At 40.6% G+C, this 15,978-nt stretch overlaps 1 protein-coding gene across 1 annotated transcript in view; it reads right to left on the bottom strand.

The window, feature by feature from the left end:
* Positions 1-2,931: 2,931 nt before the first annotated feature.
* qsox1 (quiescin Q6 sulfhydryl oxidase 1) overlaps positions 2,932-15,978 on the bottom strand; it is a gene marked incomplete at its 5' end in the record, with an annotated part of 36,429 nt that continues 23,382 nt past the window's right edge. The window contains 4 exon segments of the mRNA XM_014000813.1: positions 2,932-4,138; positions 4,799-4,960; positions 12,153-12,329; positions 14,598-14,736. Of these exon segments, the coding sequence (XP_013856267.1) occupies positions 3,291-4,138; positions 4,799-4,960; positions 12,153-12,329; positions 14,598-14,736 (1,326 nt within the window).

The raw sequence follows: 15,978 nt of genomic DNA on the forward strand, positions 1-15,978 counted from the left end.
CACACACACACACACACACACACACACACACACACACACACACACACACACACACAGGTAACCATTTAAACAGATTAGGAGATCAGATGTGTGGCGAGAAAGCAGTAAGTTAAAAGGAGACACATTGATTTTTTTTTTTTTTGGGGGGGGGGGGGTAAACATGAAGGGATCAAAAATCTTGTAGTGTTTTTCAGACCCATCCTGAAAACCACATCACTGAGCAAAGAGTTTAATGAAGAAGCTGCTCAGACTTTATACACTTGTCTGTATAAACAATTTACTGTATATAAAATAGCTGAAAAGACTGAAGCTGTTGTTTCCACAAAGAGATGGACTGGAGCGAGAGAGATCAGTGTTTCTGTGTGAGGGAGGTCGGAAGCAGGAGGTAAAGGCCAAAAAGTCGAGGGAATTCACGTTTCAGAGCACAAAGCTGAAGATCAAGCATCACTCGTCCTTCAGACGGGCTTAATCTCAACATCAAACCCTTGTCTTCCACGCGTCCATCCTTTCATTTATCCTCTACACGCTTTCAGCACAGCCCACCTCCAAGCATGTACGAGGATGGAAGATGCCCCCCCGTGAAAGCCGATTGCGTTTTAATAAAGTTTATTATGTGCATGGAGCTAATCCTCAAGGGTAATCTCTCCTCTCTAGTCCTAAAGGAAAGCTGGATTACTCACTTGCTATAATCCCAATGAAATTGTTAGGATTTAGCTTGCGTTTGACAGCAGATGGCAACAGGCTTTTTCCTTCAACCTTGGGATGGTTTTAACCGCTCCCCAACCCCATATCTGCGAGCAACACCCTTCTTCGTCTCATGTCCCCATAAGTCTTGGTCAAAACAAAAACAATGAACAGAAGCCTGTTGTTCCCAAATGTGCTCAGAAAAGAAAAATAACAAGTGAAAACATTTCACGAGTCAAGATGACACAGATGAGATACGGTTTAACACATTTCAATAAAATTATAAGTAAAACAGACTATGTATAATATAAATTTATCAAGAAATGTTTATTTTTTGACTGATTCAGACATGATAAAAAAATTGAGATTATTTAAAGTTCATCAAAATCAAACTTAACTTCGGCTTATTCAAGCCTTCGCCATCCTTTTGCTTTTTTGTGTGCGTCCTGTCCAGCAGTGTGGCACTCAGAGTTGTAGGAGCGCCAAGGTGAGGCCCAAAGGATTTACTTTCACAAGCAGAGCATTGCAGCTTTCACCATGATGTTCTACTTGATATAAATATATAAAACTTTATTAGAAATTGCTGTGGGGTTATTTCAGTGTAATGGACATGGAGATGGAAAAGAAAGGAGAAAAGAAAGGGAGGAAGGTGGGGAAAAGGTTTAAAGGGAAAGAAGGAGATAAGAGTAGAGGAGAGGAAGAAGCATAGAGAAAACAAGTCTTGAAGTCTGTCTCTACGCCTGCAGAAAGAGGAAAAAAACAAAGCTGAGCAACAAGCAAGCAAACAAAATATGTTTCTATAATAATTACATTTATAACATCACTGAAAAGTACATGGTGCACGTTTATGCAAAATGTATTTAGTAGCAACCACAGCCCAACGAAGAGGGTATCTGAAAGATAACAGAGTCTGAACAACCGTGTGATTGTGTATATAAAAGGCTTTTCCATGAGAATGTTCAATAAGCTGTTCCTCTAAAGGGAGGCGTTCAGGAGACATCCATATAAGACGACCTACCTAAACTGATTCCTGTCAGTGTGGAGAGCAGCAGCTCTACTCCAACCTCCTCACCCTATCTTAAATGGATCCTGATTAGTAACATTAGACTTCATTTGATAAACATATATTTTAACTGTAAAATAAAGACTGTAAAAATACTGTAGGCTGTTTAGTTTTTATAATTTTTAAAAATATATTTTAACACTGACGGAACCATTTTATTTACACACAAAGCATTCTGGGTAAATGATGATGTGGATAGGTCCTCTGTGCGAGCGAGCTATATCCACCCTGAAGGTTAATCTTGGACAATATCTGACGATCGACTCTTTTAAATGAAACCAGAGAGCGTTGACAGAGAGGAGAAGGTAGAAATGACTCAGCCTGGAACTGAAAATATGGATGGAGGACAACAGAGCTGCTTCATGGAAGAACCTCAGCTTAGCCTGTTAGCCTTCGAGCTAGCACCAACGCTATATTGCCTTATATGTATTGGCTCAGCGCTAGAGCAACAAACCAGCTAAACTGAGGTCCTCCATCCATATTTTCAGGCTGAGACATTTCTACTTTCTCCTCTCTGTCAACGCTCTCTGGTTTCATTTAAAAGAGTTGATCATCAGATATTGTCGAAGATTAACCTTCAGGGTGGATATAGCTCGCTAGTAGCCTCGTACCGAGGACCTATSCATGTCATCATTTWCCCAGAATGCTTTGTRTGTAAATAAAATGGCYCCGTYCRTGTAATATATTTTTAAACKTTTAGTTTAAGAATTATAAAAACTRAACAKCCTACAGTATTTTTACAGTCTTTATTTTACARTTAAAATRWATGTTTATCAAATAAAGTCCAATGTTCCAACTAATCATGGATCCCTTTAAGGCTGAGCCCAGTCGCCGCTTGTATCCAGGATCTTGTTCTTTCGGTCATGATTCACACCTCATGACCACAGGTGAGGGTTGGAACTTTGACAGCTTAACAACCTACTCTTTGACTGATGGCCCTCTTTTGCATGTGAACAACCTGTTTGTCCACCATGTGGAGGCAGTGCTTATTAGGCTGAGTTCACCTGAAACTCCTCAGACTGAAGAAGTCTCTTGGAGAGACGAAACGTTTCATTAAAGAAGAACCCGGTCATATGCAATTAATGCACACCTGTTTTGAATCTAATCTTCATTTTAAATGACACAGATGTTTAAAAACTTTGATTAAAATTGAGACACTTTGTTACAAAAACCACAAACTTAGGTATTTGGATCAAAGTGAGGTTTATTTTCCATCAGTAGTGAAATAAAATTTTAACACACAGGTGAGTATTTTTAATCGGTGCATGAAACCCAAACAGAAAGGAACAAATATACATCTACTATATGTGCACAGATTCTCCAGAGTTTAAACTGCAGCCTGAAAAACACTGAAGGGTGGAGGAAATGTGAGCTCACATAACTTCCTCAAAAGAAAAAAAAAAGCAATCATAATTTTCCCTTCTTTCCCTCCTCCGTCTGGCTGATTGCAACACATCCCTTTATGATGACTTCAATTACTGTATGGTGGCCATAAAATCAGTGTAAATAAGTGGGCTCCCGTGAATTTCTCATACATTTTGGATCAAGCTAAAGCTATTTTAACCGGCCGTCGCTTCAGGCGGTTTTTGAAGAAGTGGTACATAAGTACAAGGCAGATGGCGGACAGAGAGTAAAGAACAACACACAGGCTGATGTCCAGATTTGAGAAGCCGATACTTAAAGCAGACATCCAGCGCCCTTTGTGGGTCATCTCTGTTTCCCTTCTAAAGTACTGGCCCGCCAGTCCTCGTTTCTGCCGTCGTTTTCCTTTCCCCTCGAGGTCCACGTCCACCGGCTGCAGGCCCATCATGCCGAGCGCCGTGTCCAGCTCCATGCTGAGACCGAAGCCGGGCCTGGGCTCCTGCTCCACCTTCGTCTGAAGGGTACGCTGTTTAACCCGACTGGAAGCGGCCAGCTGCAGAGCTTTGTCCTTGAAGTGCTGGTTGACAAACGAGTCGAGATCCACGATGTCGTCCCTCTTTTCTCTGAACCTCATCCCGATGATGCTCGGAAGCCCACGGTTGCCCTCCGGCTTTCCAAATCTCATTCCCGCGAATCTTGAAAACCTGGGAGCCTGCCGTCGGTCACGGCTCAGGTCCATTTCAGTTTGGACCCAAGACGTTGGTTCAGAGGATTTACCCTCCATCTCACTGGCTGCTTGTGCTCCCTCCTCACCTTCCTCTTCCTCATATGCCACTGCCTCATCCTGTGGACTTTCTTCTTCTTCCTCTTCCTCCTCTTCAGCAGGTGACGGCGATGGAGGAAGTGTCACGGAGTTCAAGGCCTCCCTGGCTTTTCTCTCCCTGTGCTTCCGAGCTGCTGCAGCTTCCTGCTGACGAGCATGTTTTTCTTTTTGTTTTTCCAGAATCTGGGTTTCATCTTCAAGGTAGTCTGACGGGAAAGGGAAATAAAATACATTACATTTACAACTATTACACAAAAATCACTGTTAAAGCCAATTAGGAGACATCTCTCAATTAGACATCTGCAAAATCTTGAATGCATGCAGAATTCTTTATAGGAATGTAAAATTAATCAAGAATCGATACATAATCAATTATAACTGCTTAAAATGTGAATCGATTCATAAAATGGATTGAACTGATTTCATTGTTATTGTATAACAGTAATTTACATCTTTAAGACAAATTTAGTTTGATACTTGATAACATTTGGTCACAAAAAGATTTGTGACATTTTAATTTCTTTTGAAGTTATATTCTGCTACTAAGACAACAGACAGTTACAGTTTGATACGAGGACAAAAATGCTGATGTTAAAATAAAATAAACATGTCTGGTTATAAAAATGGCTGCAATTCAGTTTGTTGAAAATCATAATCGCTATCTCCAGTTGTCGTTGTGAGAGAGGGTACACCCTCTGTCACAAGTTCTTCACAGACAACAAACAAAATATGATACACTATAAATCACATAGTCCCCAAATTCTCATCCTTTAGTTAAGGGTTTAACCAATGTAAAAAAATGCAAATCCAAATAAGTCTGAAAAAACAACAACAAAAAACAAGGTTGTAAAAAAACAACGAAATACCTGTGAGGATGCTGCTGGAGGAAAAGTACGACAGCAGGAAGGACAGAACCTGCTCCTTTTTCCACTTGTGCTCCCCGCTCTCACTGACCGTGTGACAGGATGGACACATTTCTGGTGATGGCCACTGGATCTTTGGGAAGAGGGGGTCCTCACTCAGTGCACCTGGTGGAGTAGAACACAGATGAGTTCTATGGTGCAGAAAAATCAACCATATGGTAACTTAGGGGAAAAAAATTAAGGGGTTCATGGGTGGATAAAAACAAAATAAAACAAAAATAAACACTTGTGTGAATCGTAGTTAAATCTGATATTTTCATTAACGTATGTATTTTTCTTACAATATTCACATTTGTGCCCAGTTTTTACACTTCATACAGATTTGACTTGGATTTCTTTGGCTGCACACGACTCAACAGTGAGTAAAACTCTCTTACTTTGATTTTTAATAGTATTTCTGTATTATTTATTTCACATTTAGTCAGTCGTACCTGTAGTCATTTTCACTATTTATAAGAGGATGTGTTAAAACACTGTTTCTATATAGGAAATACCACATAGAGCTCAGTTATTGTTTGTTAGCGGTGCTCAGTTGTACCGATGAGACAAAGAATGTGATGTTTCGTGAAGTTAAACAAGAAACATTGAAGTTAATTATAACTGGCCCATTGAGGGCCACCATAATGGTCAAATGGCACTTGGTGAAAATGAGTTTGACACCCCTGATTTAGGGCATATAATAATTCTAAGAATAAATGAGATGAACTAAAGAGAAAAGTGAAACAATATAATGTACAATATTTGTCGCAAAAACGTTTTCTGGTCCTACAAAAGATGTTCTGCCAAATAGGAATTCCAGTTACAACAGCTCCAGAAACCTTAAAAACTGTATTTCTTTCCTAAATATTATGGCTTTCCTCAAGTCTTATTCAATTTAAAAAACAATAATGAAATCAACAAAAATAAATAAAAAGGTCAAAAACCCGGCTGATGCTTTGTTTGTTGTTTTTCTCGTCAACTGGATGGAAGTGCTCCGAGGACTGGATGCAATCTGTGCTGAACCCATTTGATCTTATCACTGCGCTCGTAAAAACTAAGTGCTTATATGCATATGTGTATATATGTGTCCAAGTGTGTATATGTAAATCATCTGTCTGCTTTTGTGTGCATGTAATCTATAGATTGATACTTTATGTGCGAGTGTGTGTTCAGATGACAGGGTCTAACAATGATCGATGGGCTTCTGAGGTGTCCCAGTGGGAGGGACGGTGAGATAATAGATGTGTCCAAAGCGGACAGCTTCTCCACACAGGAATCCTGGTTTTCTTTTTGTTGTTGTCATCGTCTTCTGGGCAGCAGACCTCTGTCATCTGAACCACCTGTCCCGTCCCTCTGCAGGCGTTTGAAAGCAAAGCCCTAATCTCCAAATTGAAGACAACGAGCAGCAGAAGCTCAAGACGGAAGCTGTTCTTCTAATGAATTAGAAAGTTTCTCCTTTAACATGTTGTCTTTTATGTAGCTGCTCCCCACCAACACTCACCCCTGTCTCATCACTCACCATGTTTGCACACATGCAAACAAGACTCCAGTGCACACACATGAATATAAACAACACACACACAGATCTAGTAATAAATTGCTTGTTGTCAGCGACAGGCCATTGTGTGTATGTGTGTAAAAAAAAGAGAAAAAGCAAAGCAGCAGCAGGTCTGTCACTTTACAGCACTGTCAATTTACACCCCCTCACCACCACCTCCTTCCACTCCTTCTCCCCACCGCTCAAGATTAATCTCAGTCATATGCATGTGTGTATGTACTCTGCATACAGTACTTTACATAAAGAATACATCAATTTTATTGTGTCCTGGATGGACGGGTGCTGGTGAGTGTGTGCATGGCAGATCCACACACGCACACAAACACACACATCTCCTTCTTTATTCTAATAAGGACAACATGTTTGGGGCCAGGGTGACTTTAAAGACACCCAGCCATATTGAGATTGTCACGAAGGCCTGTCGCCGAGACGCCATTGCCTCCAAACAAACAGTTTCATCATGACTATGTTTTGTCAAACTAGCTTTCTCAGCACTAAGTGGGGATCAATTACAGGCACACAATGTAGTGCACCATCATAACTGCGGGGAGTGCAACTCACATGCGGAGCCAAAAATCTTTTTTTTAATGACTGTATCAGTGTTGGAAAATAACAGTCATTATTTCTTGCGCCATTTAAAACAAGGGCAGGGAATATTTTGTTTTATTCTCTTTGGTCTTAACAGTCCTTTGAGAGGAAGATTACAACACCCCAAATTTTTCTTTCTCAAGCCAAGTGCATATTTTTTAAAGAGGTGAACACTAGGGATGCACGACATATCTGCATTAATATCAGTATTGGCTGATATTAGTCATTTTTTAGAATATCGGTATCGGTCCGATATGTAAAACTGGGCCGATATTAACGTCCGATATTGATTTATCACTTTTTATCTTTGTGTTTCTGTTCTGGGAGGGGAGATGGTTGATTGAGCAGCATCTGTTTCATCAAGATAGTGATATTGATGCTGCGCAGCCAGGAATAAATGAAGTAGGGAGCCATGTCAGAGGTCTGATCATTTATTTACGGTATCAAAAAAAGATTCAAGAGTGTTTGTGCTTATATGTACAATATAATTTGTGTGTTTGTGTAATATCGGTAAATATTGGTTATCGGCCATAACAGCAATAATTATATCGGATATCAATATTGGCTAAAATTTTCATGACGGTACATCCCTAGTGAACACGTCTTACCGACATGAACATTTTAGGATAAAGAGAACTCTGACAAAGCTCAGAGTTGCCAAAAGTTCAGTATATTTAAACTAGAAGTAAGTAAAACACATTTTCCTTTGCATTATATATAAAAGATAAATCCTATAAATTAAGGCTGCAGATGTAAATAAAAATATTTTTGTTTTTCGTAAACTACAGAATCAGCCTTTAAAAAGGATTTTCTCTTTGCATTCTTGTACTTACCATCTAGATAAAAAAAACATCAGTTTCACAACAAAAGATCAAAATTATGGAAACATTATACTGTATTTATCATGCTTAGCTTGCCACGTTTACATGCCATAGTGATGTACTGTAAATGCTTATTATGTCACAACTTTCCTTACATCTATCTACCCATCTTTTGCTTTCTTTCTCTTTCTTTCTTTTTTAGTACCTATCTACTTGCCTACCCACCTGTCCATCCATCCATCCATCCATCCATCCATCCATCCATCCATCCACCCATCCATCCATCCATCCATCCAGTTCCAGAATCGAGTTGCGGGGGCAACAACTTGAGCAGGGAGGCCCAGACCTCTCTTTCTGCAGACACCTCTTTCATCTTTTCTGGGAGGATTCCAAGATGTTTCCAAAACCAGCTGAGAGACAGAAGATAGTCTCTTTGGTGTATCCCCCAGGGTCTCCCCCAAGTCCAAAATGCCCAAACCACCTCAGCTAGCTCCTTTCGACGTAGAGGAGCAGCAGCTCTAAACTGAGTCTCTCCCAGATAACTGAACTTTTACCTTGTCTCTAAGGGAGAGTCCAGTTAATCTGGGAAGAAAACTTTTTTTCTGTCACTACCCAATGGCTATAGGTGAGGGTAGGAATGTGGACCAACTGGTAAACAGAGAGCTTTGCCAAACAGCTCAGCTCCCTCTTCACAACAGCAGACTGGTACAGATTCCACAATACTAAAGACACTGCACTGATCTTTCTGCCATGCTCCATTCATCCCCCACTTCTGAACAAAACTCATAGGCACTAAAACTCACAGCACAGTACTATTTTTATAATTATTTGCTTCTTTAACATTATGTCACACAGAAAAAAAATGGTGGGCTAGGATGATCACAAAGTTATAAGAGATACGTAGTCCGCATTTTCTAATCATTGTGAAACAACTGTTTTAGAGATGTGGGCAAAGGTTATGTTTTTTCCTCACAAGAAAAACTGCTGTTTTGGTCTTTAAGCAATTAGTACACCTCTTAACTTCATCTGTCCATCCAACCATTGTGGGGGGACAGCAGCCTAAGCAGAGAGACCCAGACTTCCCTCTCCCCAGCCAGCTCACCTCTCCTGGGCCAGCTCATCCGGGGGAATCCCAAGGTGTTCCCAGGCTAGCCGAGAAACATAGTCCCTCCAGCGTGACCTGGGTCTTCCTCTGGGCCTCGTCCCAGTGGGACGTGCCTGGAACAACTCACCAGGGAGGCATCCAGGAGGCATCCTAACCAGATGCCCGAGTCTCCTCAACTGGCTCCTGTCGACGTGGAGGAGCAGCGGCTCTACTCTGAGTCCCTCCCGGATGATCGAGCTTCTCACCCTATCTCTAAGGGAGAGCCCAGACACCCTGCGGAGGAAACCCATTTTTGTCGTTTGTATCTGCGATCTTGTTTTTTTCGGTCACTACCCAAAGCTCATGACCATAGATGAGGGTAGGAACGTAGATCACCTTCTGGCTCAGCTCTCGCTTCACCACAACAGATTGGTACAGCTGCATCATGTGTCTGCATTGGTACATCACTGCAGACACAGCACCAATCCGCCTGTCGATCTCCCGCTCCATTCTTCCCTCATTCATGAACAAGACCCCGAGATACTTAAACTCTTCCACTTGGGGCAGGACCTCCTCCTGGATCCGGAGGAGGCATTCTACCATTTTCCAGCTCAAGACCATGGTCTCGGATTTGGAGGCACTGATCCTCACCCCAGCTGCGAATCGCTCCAGTGAGAGCAGGAGATCATGATCTGTTGAAGCCAACAGGACCACTTCATCCACAAAAAGCAGAGATGTGATCCTAAGATCACCAAAATGGATCCCCTCAACACCTTGGCTGTGCCTAGAAACTCTGTCCATAAAAGTTATGAACAAAGGGCAACCTTGGCGGAGTCCAACCCTCACTGGAAACAAATTTGAATTACTAACAGCAATGCATACCAGGCTATGACACCGGTCGTACAATCAGCCTGTATCAAAGGGCTCTGTGCCCCATACTCCCAGAGTACCCCCACAGGACTCCCCAGGGGACATGATCAAATGTTTTCTTCAAGTCCACAAAACTCCCATGTACCCCTCATACCTCTTTGAATTGGTTTGAGTGTAAAGCACTTTGAGTTGCCTGGATGTAAAAATGTGCAGTATAAATAAAGCTGCATTGCCTTAAGGAACACAAATGTCTGAAATACTTCATTTGCTGTGGAATTACTGCAGTGTGTTCTTAGCTGGTTTACATGTAGGAGACGTGCAACTCTCTCAGTGAGTCGGTGTGTTTGAGGTATATAAGTGAAGCTGATACTTTCTGAATGGAAAACAGCCAGAGTAAAACGCTGTATAAATCTGTTATCTGTGATGGCAGCTGGGTGTGCTGCAGCAGTGCTAGTTTGTCTGCAGAAATGTGCCTCAGTCTCAGCTGTTGACAAGCAGCAACAGGACCGAGCTGCCACCAGTCTTAATTCAGCCAGATCGAGCAGGCCGAGGGCCCTGGGGCCTCTTTGTTGCCAGCTAAATTAATTGTCCGGCTGCTTTACAAATAGCTGATGTTTCATGCATGGCTGGCTCTGAAAGGGAGGGGCAGGGAGGGCCTGCTAAAGAGCTCCTCTTTAGACAAACGGGAGAGGAGGGGATGAATGGATGGAGTGCGCTTTCCTCGGGGAAGACGCCGCCACTCACTGCAACAAATACAGCCAAACCCTCTGATTCACCAAACCATGACTCCCCCCCACATGTCTCTTTGGAGGGGTTAAATGAGCGTGTGTGGCTCGTGTCAGGGTGTTTGCCACCTGCCGTCACGCAATACCTTGGGAATAGTTTGTGTATAGCCAAGGAGAGCTGGCTCCTGGGGGAGCTATTCTGCACCAGTGCTCGTCAGGCGGAGGGTACGAGTCCCACGGGAGAGTGAGAGGAAAGACAGGAAAGATGAAGAAGAGGGAAGACGGATGGATGGGGGTGGAGTGGGGGCTGGATGGCGTTTAAGTGTCTGGGGAGCGCCGACACATGCAGAGATGGGGTCTCCTTCTGCTGTTCAGGACACAAGCTGTGCCTGAGATCAGAGCAGGGGGGTGGTGGTCAACAAAATGCAAACAAAAGACAGCAATTTAACAAAGTGAGCTGTTAACGACAGCCCTGTGCTCAATAAAATCACATGAACACAGACGAGGAGGGACTCAGGGTTCTAATGTGACAAAGTTTGGCATGTTTAAAGAATATGAAACCAAACAGGTTATATCTGAATAAAAGCTTGGATTTAAAGATTTTTTATTTCTGTGTATGATCTACCAAAACCCGCTGAAAACAAACCCACCAGTTGAACACAAAGATTTGCATTCCTGCACAAACTAAAGCAGGACAGACTGAGGAAACTTTATCAACTATAATAAGGGTCAAGAAGAGAAAGAAGAGTGAGGAAAATGTAAGATGAGGTGACAGTGTCTGATAAGAGGAGAACATTTTTATTTAGTCACATAAAAAACTGAGTAAAAAACAAAATGGACAGATCCCAAACTGAGGAAGGTAAAACATGTAAAGTGGATGTGAGAAAACAGAAGAGATGTGTAGAAAAACAAAAGTTTTTTTCAAAAAAGTAGTAAACTCAGCTGAAAACTGTTTGTTTTTACTTTAATAACAGCCTTATTTCTAATTCATTCACAATAATTTAGGAGTTTTTCGTTTTGTCAACTGGGTTATGTTATCAAAAAAGAAAAAAAATTATTATGTGTAAACAAGGGTAAGAAATTTTAATTATGTTTGTCAGAACAGGTGAAAACTTAAAAATATTTAAAGTTTTAAAATAAAAAGATGAACACTTTTTCAGTTTAATGGCTTATTGGTTTATTATTTTTTGCTGATTTTTCTCTAACATCTTTTTCAACATCTAGGACAATGTTAATTCCTAAAATCAATCAATACATTTTATGATATAAAAGGTTTGTAAAACATCTTTGTTTTACATTACAGAAAATATTTTTAAAATAAAAACTAAAGGATTAGACTTGAAACACCTCTAATTTTCTAGTTTGTTTTAGTCAGAAACGTATGACAAAACAGATGAGAAGCAACAATTTTATCATTTCTGACAAGTTAGAGTTATCACATTTTGTTTGGGTAAAATTCCTACTAAAGTATTATTATTATTTTTGCTAATAAAGCATGGAAACATAACGCTTGAAAATCCCAAAGCTGGTAGCACTGATTTAAACAGATAAAGGGTTGTTACCACAAGAAATAATGCAGGATTAGAAAACAAAGATCTAATATTTAACCGTAAATGTACAGAACATCATGAAAATGCTTGCAGTTTGATTGGTGATGGTTGCTGACTCCTACCTGCTATTCTGTTGTTGACTCGGTTGTGTCTGAACCACAACCACGTCATCGCTGACTGCAGAGAGTCCACCGATGCCAGGTCCTCCCTCGCCATGTTCTCGAAGTGCTCGGCACAATCTCTGCAGCCAAAAAAGTGACGGATGTAGTTTCTCATGGCGTTCAGAACCTCCAGGTGATCTGGGGGATAATCGTGAGGGCAGTCGGTACTGAGCAGCAGCAGCAAATTGAATCAAAGTGAGAAACAAACTTTGTAATACAGAATTGTCACTTTACTTCCTAAAAACCTTGATGTATGTTGGCTCTTTTGTAAATGGGTAACGCTTTCTTTTACGGTACCCTTTTTACCATGTAATTACAGGGAATAAAAAAATGGTAAATGTAATTACTACCTTATTACCATGTAATTACATGGTAATTAGGGTACAAATGAAAAACTTGTTAGTAAAACTACCTTTATTGGGTAACTACAATCAAATTACTATTCAATAGTAACTCAACACTATATTTATAACCAAAACAATGCAACTAAATTTTGGGGTTACTGGTTAATTGCAATAAAATATAACTTTAAAACTGTCCAAATTACCTACTACTTATTTATGTGTTACATAGTGAATTGTAATACACTACCAGGTAAGTGCTACATTACTGCAGACAATTAATTACATAGCAAAATTGTACCCTAATTACCACGTAATTATATGGTAATAAGGGTGCCGTAAATGAAAGAGTTACCTGTAAATGCTGAGTCAGCATCCACGTTATTTGTACAATTTTATTCATTCTGTAAAAATGGTCAGCTCAGTTAGGAATACTGTGCTCCGACTTTTGATTTTGTATTTTCCAAAATATTTTATTTTATTTAAAATGAGACATACAATGCTTTTAAATCCTTCTTTTTCCACATGTAAATCCTTCAGTTGGGGTCTATATAAAGTGGAACTGCAATGCTTTGGTCTGAAGTCCTCCTTATTGTTACTCCACAAAACCCTCTTTCACCCCTTTTCTGAAGTGTGTCTTAGATCAACTCATTTTGAGGCTGTTTCTTTAAATAGAAACAAGGAACAGGTCAAGTACACAACAAAATGTATTTAAAAGGTAAAAAGTGGATTTGCATAACATGTCCCCTTTAAAATAAAATTCCTTTGAGATCACTTTACTTCCTTTAAAACATTGCTCTGTTTAAAACCTTACTATTTTTGTTTTCTGATGCCACATTTAGCTTCTGTTTTGTCATATTTTAGCTAATATTTTGGGGTTCTTGCATCTGTTCGTCCTCTTCTGCTTGTTTTTACAGCTTAGCTTTAGCATTTTCAAGCAGCAGCGGAGACTCAAGGCACAGAATTCATTTACAAATTAGCTTTCAAAAATGGCATTTTCTGAGAAAAAAAAAGAATAAAACATTCCCAGGTTTCATTAGCGTAAATCTCCATCACCTGCACCTCCACCTGTGACACTGAGCAGCAGAGAGATTCAGCACCTTTTTGTCTTCCCATAATTACATGAGCCTGAAGTCACAGGGTGCTGGGTTTACTTTACGCCATATTGAGATGAATAATCTATGAGAATATGGGATAACTCAATCTGAAGATTAAGTGCAGTTAACACTCTGTGTGAATGATGGCCAGGCTGTTGTCTCAGGACACCAACAGTCCGCAAACATATTTCCCCCTCAGGCGTTTGCTTTTGTTCTCAGATTAGCAGATCCGTTAGATAAAACCGTACGGAAGGTGGGAGTGTGAGCAGCAGTGTGTGTGTGTGTGTGTGTGTGTGTGTGTGTGTGTGTGTGTGTGTGTGTGTGTGTGTGTGTGTGTGNGTGTGTGTGTGTGTGTGTGTGTGTGTGTGTGTGTGTGTGTGTGTGTGTACAGAGATCTTTATTCGAATAACATAATGTCTTATATTCAGACTTTTAGAACTGCATCCTGCATGTTGATGTAATGAAGTTATTTAATGGTTTTTAATGTGCAGCAAGTGTGTGTATGTGTGGGTGGGCATTAAGCTGGTGGTCTTTGGGGGTCCAGATGGACACCCCTTTTGGCCAGTCCATCTGCAGGTCATGTGATGGTTCGTAAACCTTGGGATTAAACTCTGTGTGCACCTATATGTGTGTGTATTTGTGTGTTTATGTGTGTGTATGGGCAGATTAAGGTCCCCGTCAGGAACGAGGCTTCTGGTCATCTGCCTGTTTTATTAACCACTCACATTCCACTAATCTAATTTAATCCTTTTTCACACAGTCACAATTAGGCTCCATTTCAGTTCGGACAAAACGCAGAAAAGAACAGAAAAACAATCATAACTTGATTGAGATATTTCGTTCTGCATCTCTGTGTGTGGTAAACATTTTGTCTACAAAGTCTTACTAACCCCTCCTCCCACTAGACCACTGCTGCGCTTGTGGGCTTTAAGTGGTCCCTTTCATTCACGACAGTGCAGATTGTGTACCTGAGCCTCCGGTGGCGTTGGCCTGGACTGTGAGAACATGAAAGAGAGTCCACACCCCGCATGGATAACGTCTGAAGTGGGGCTGCGACCCCTGACAGCCCACCCATCGAACTCCTTCAGGCAACGCCGTGTGAGGAACCTCAGAGAAAACAACAAAAAAATAAAAATACGTTTAAACATGTGGGCACATTATTTAAATCCAGTTAATTTTCCTGGTTAAACTATTAAAACTTCATGAGTATACTCAACGATAAAAACAGCTTCAGGTTAGAATTCAATTCTGTGGCTTGAATATTTATTTACAGACATGCAGATTTTACCACACATAAATCAGATCTGGCCCTTTTTCTGAAAACCCTGTCGCTGGAGACTCAGAAAATAGCCCTGAATCACGTGTTCTTACGTTTATAGAAAACCTGGTCACACTCCGAATATAACGTCATAGTAAACAAAGAAGTAATAGAAATGAAGACTAAAACTAAATAGAGATGTGTTGACTGACTCTCCCACTGTTTAATGATTACAATAGATAAAATAAGTGTTTCTAAAATTCAGTTAACACAAAATATCTTACACAACCTTTGATCAGAGTAAGGTTTGTTGAGGAAAATTAGCTCCTAATAAGAGCACCACTTCTTAAGAATTTTTTTATAATCTGAATAAAATGAACCAGTGTTCACACAAAGGTTTAACCGCCCAAATTACAGCAGTGTTTTTCTTTTTTAAATGACAGGCAGGGATTGTCTTTGTTGAAAAGCAAAGCCAATAATAAAAAAAAAACATTTTGTGCACCTTTAGACGTAAATCTTATTGAAGGTCGGTTAGAGATTTTTCTGAGACCAAATTTTAACATAATGGAAGCTTTCACCTTAGACTTAGCATGGTTTAGCTGAAGATTTTATAGTGTTATGATTATTTTTTTCTATTTTTCTCTACTGTTGTTAGTCATTGTTGTAGTGCTCAAGACCACTTTTTAATGGTCTCATTTGTACTCGGTCTTGTCTTGGTCATTGAGGACTCTGGACCTAGCCTGGTAAAAACCAGACCCTTGTCCTTCACTTTGTTTCGTACAAGGGTCTGGACTCGCAGCTAAAGAGAAGCGATTCTTGCAGGAGGCGTGGCCTCTGCTGAAGTTTAAAATGATTGGATCGAGGGTCTGGACTCTCGGCTATAGAGAAGCGATTCTTGCTGGAGGCGTGGCCTCTGCTGAAGTTTAAAATGATTGGATCAGTTGGCTGCAATGTATGTCGCTGTGAAGGAGGCTAAGCTAAGAAGTTAACCGGAAATCGCGTGTGCTGTAAACAACCCTACTGAGAGGAGAAATATACCGAGCTGAACGAGACGACTGTAAATGAGAGCTGCTGCTTGGTCAGACAGATTT

Source organism: Austrofundulus limnaeus, unplaced genomic scaffold, assembly GCF_001266775.1.
Source record: "Austrofundulus limnaeus strain Quisiro unplaced genomic scaffold, Austrofundulus_limnaeus-1.0 Scaffold8, whole genome shotgun sequence".
Classification (NCBI taxonomy): Eukaryota; Metazoa; Chordata; class Actinopteri; order Cyprinodontiformes; family Rivulidae; genus Austrofundulus; species Austrofundulus limnaeus.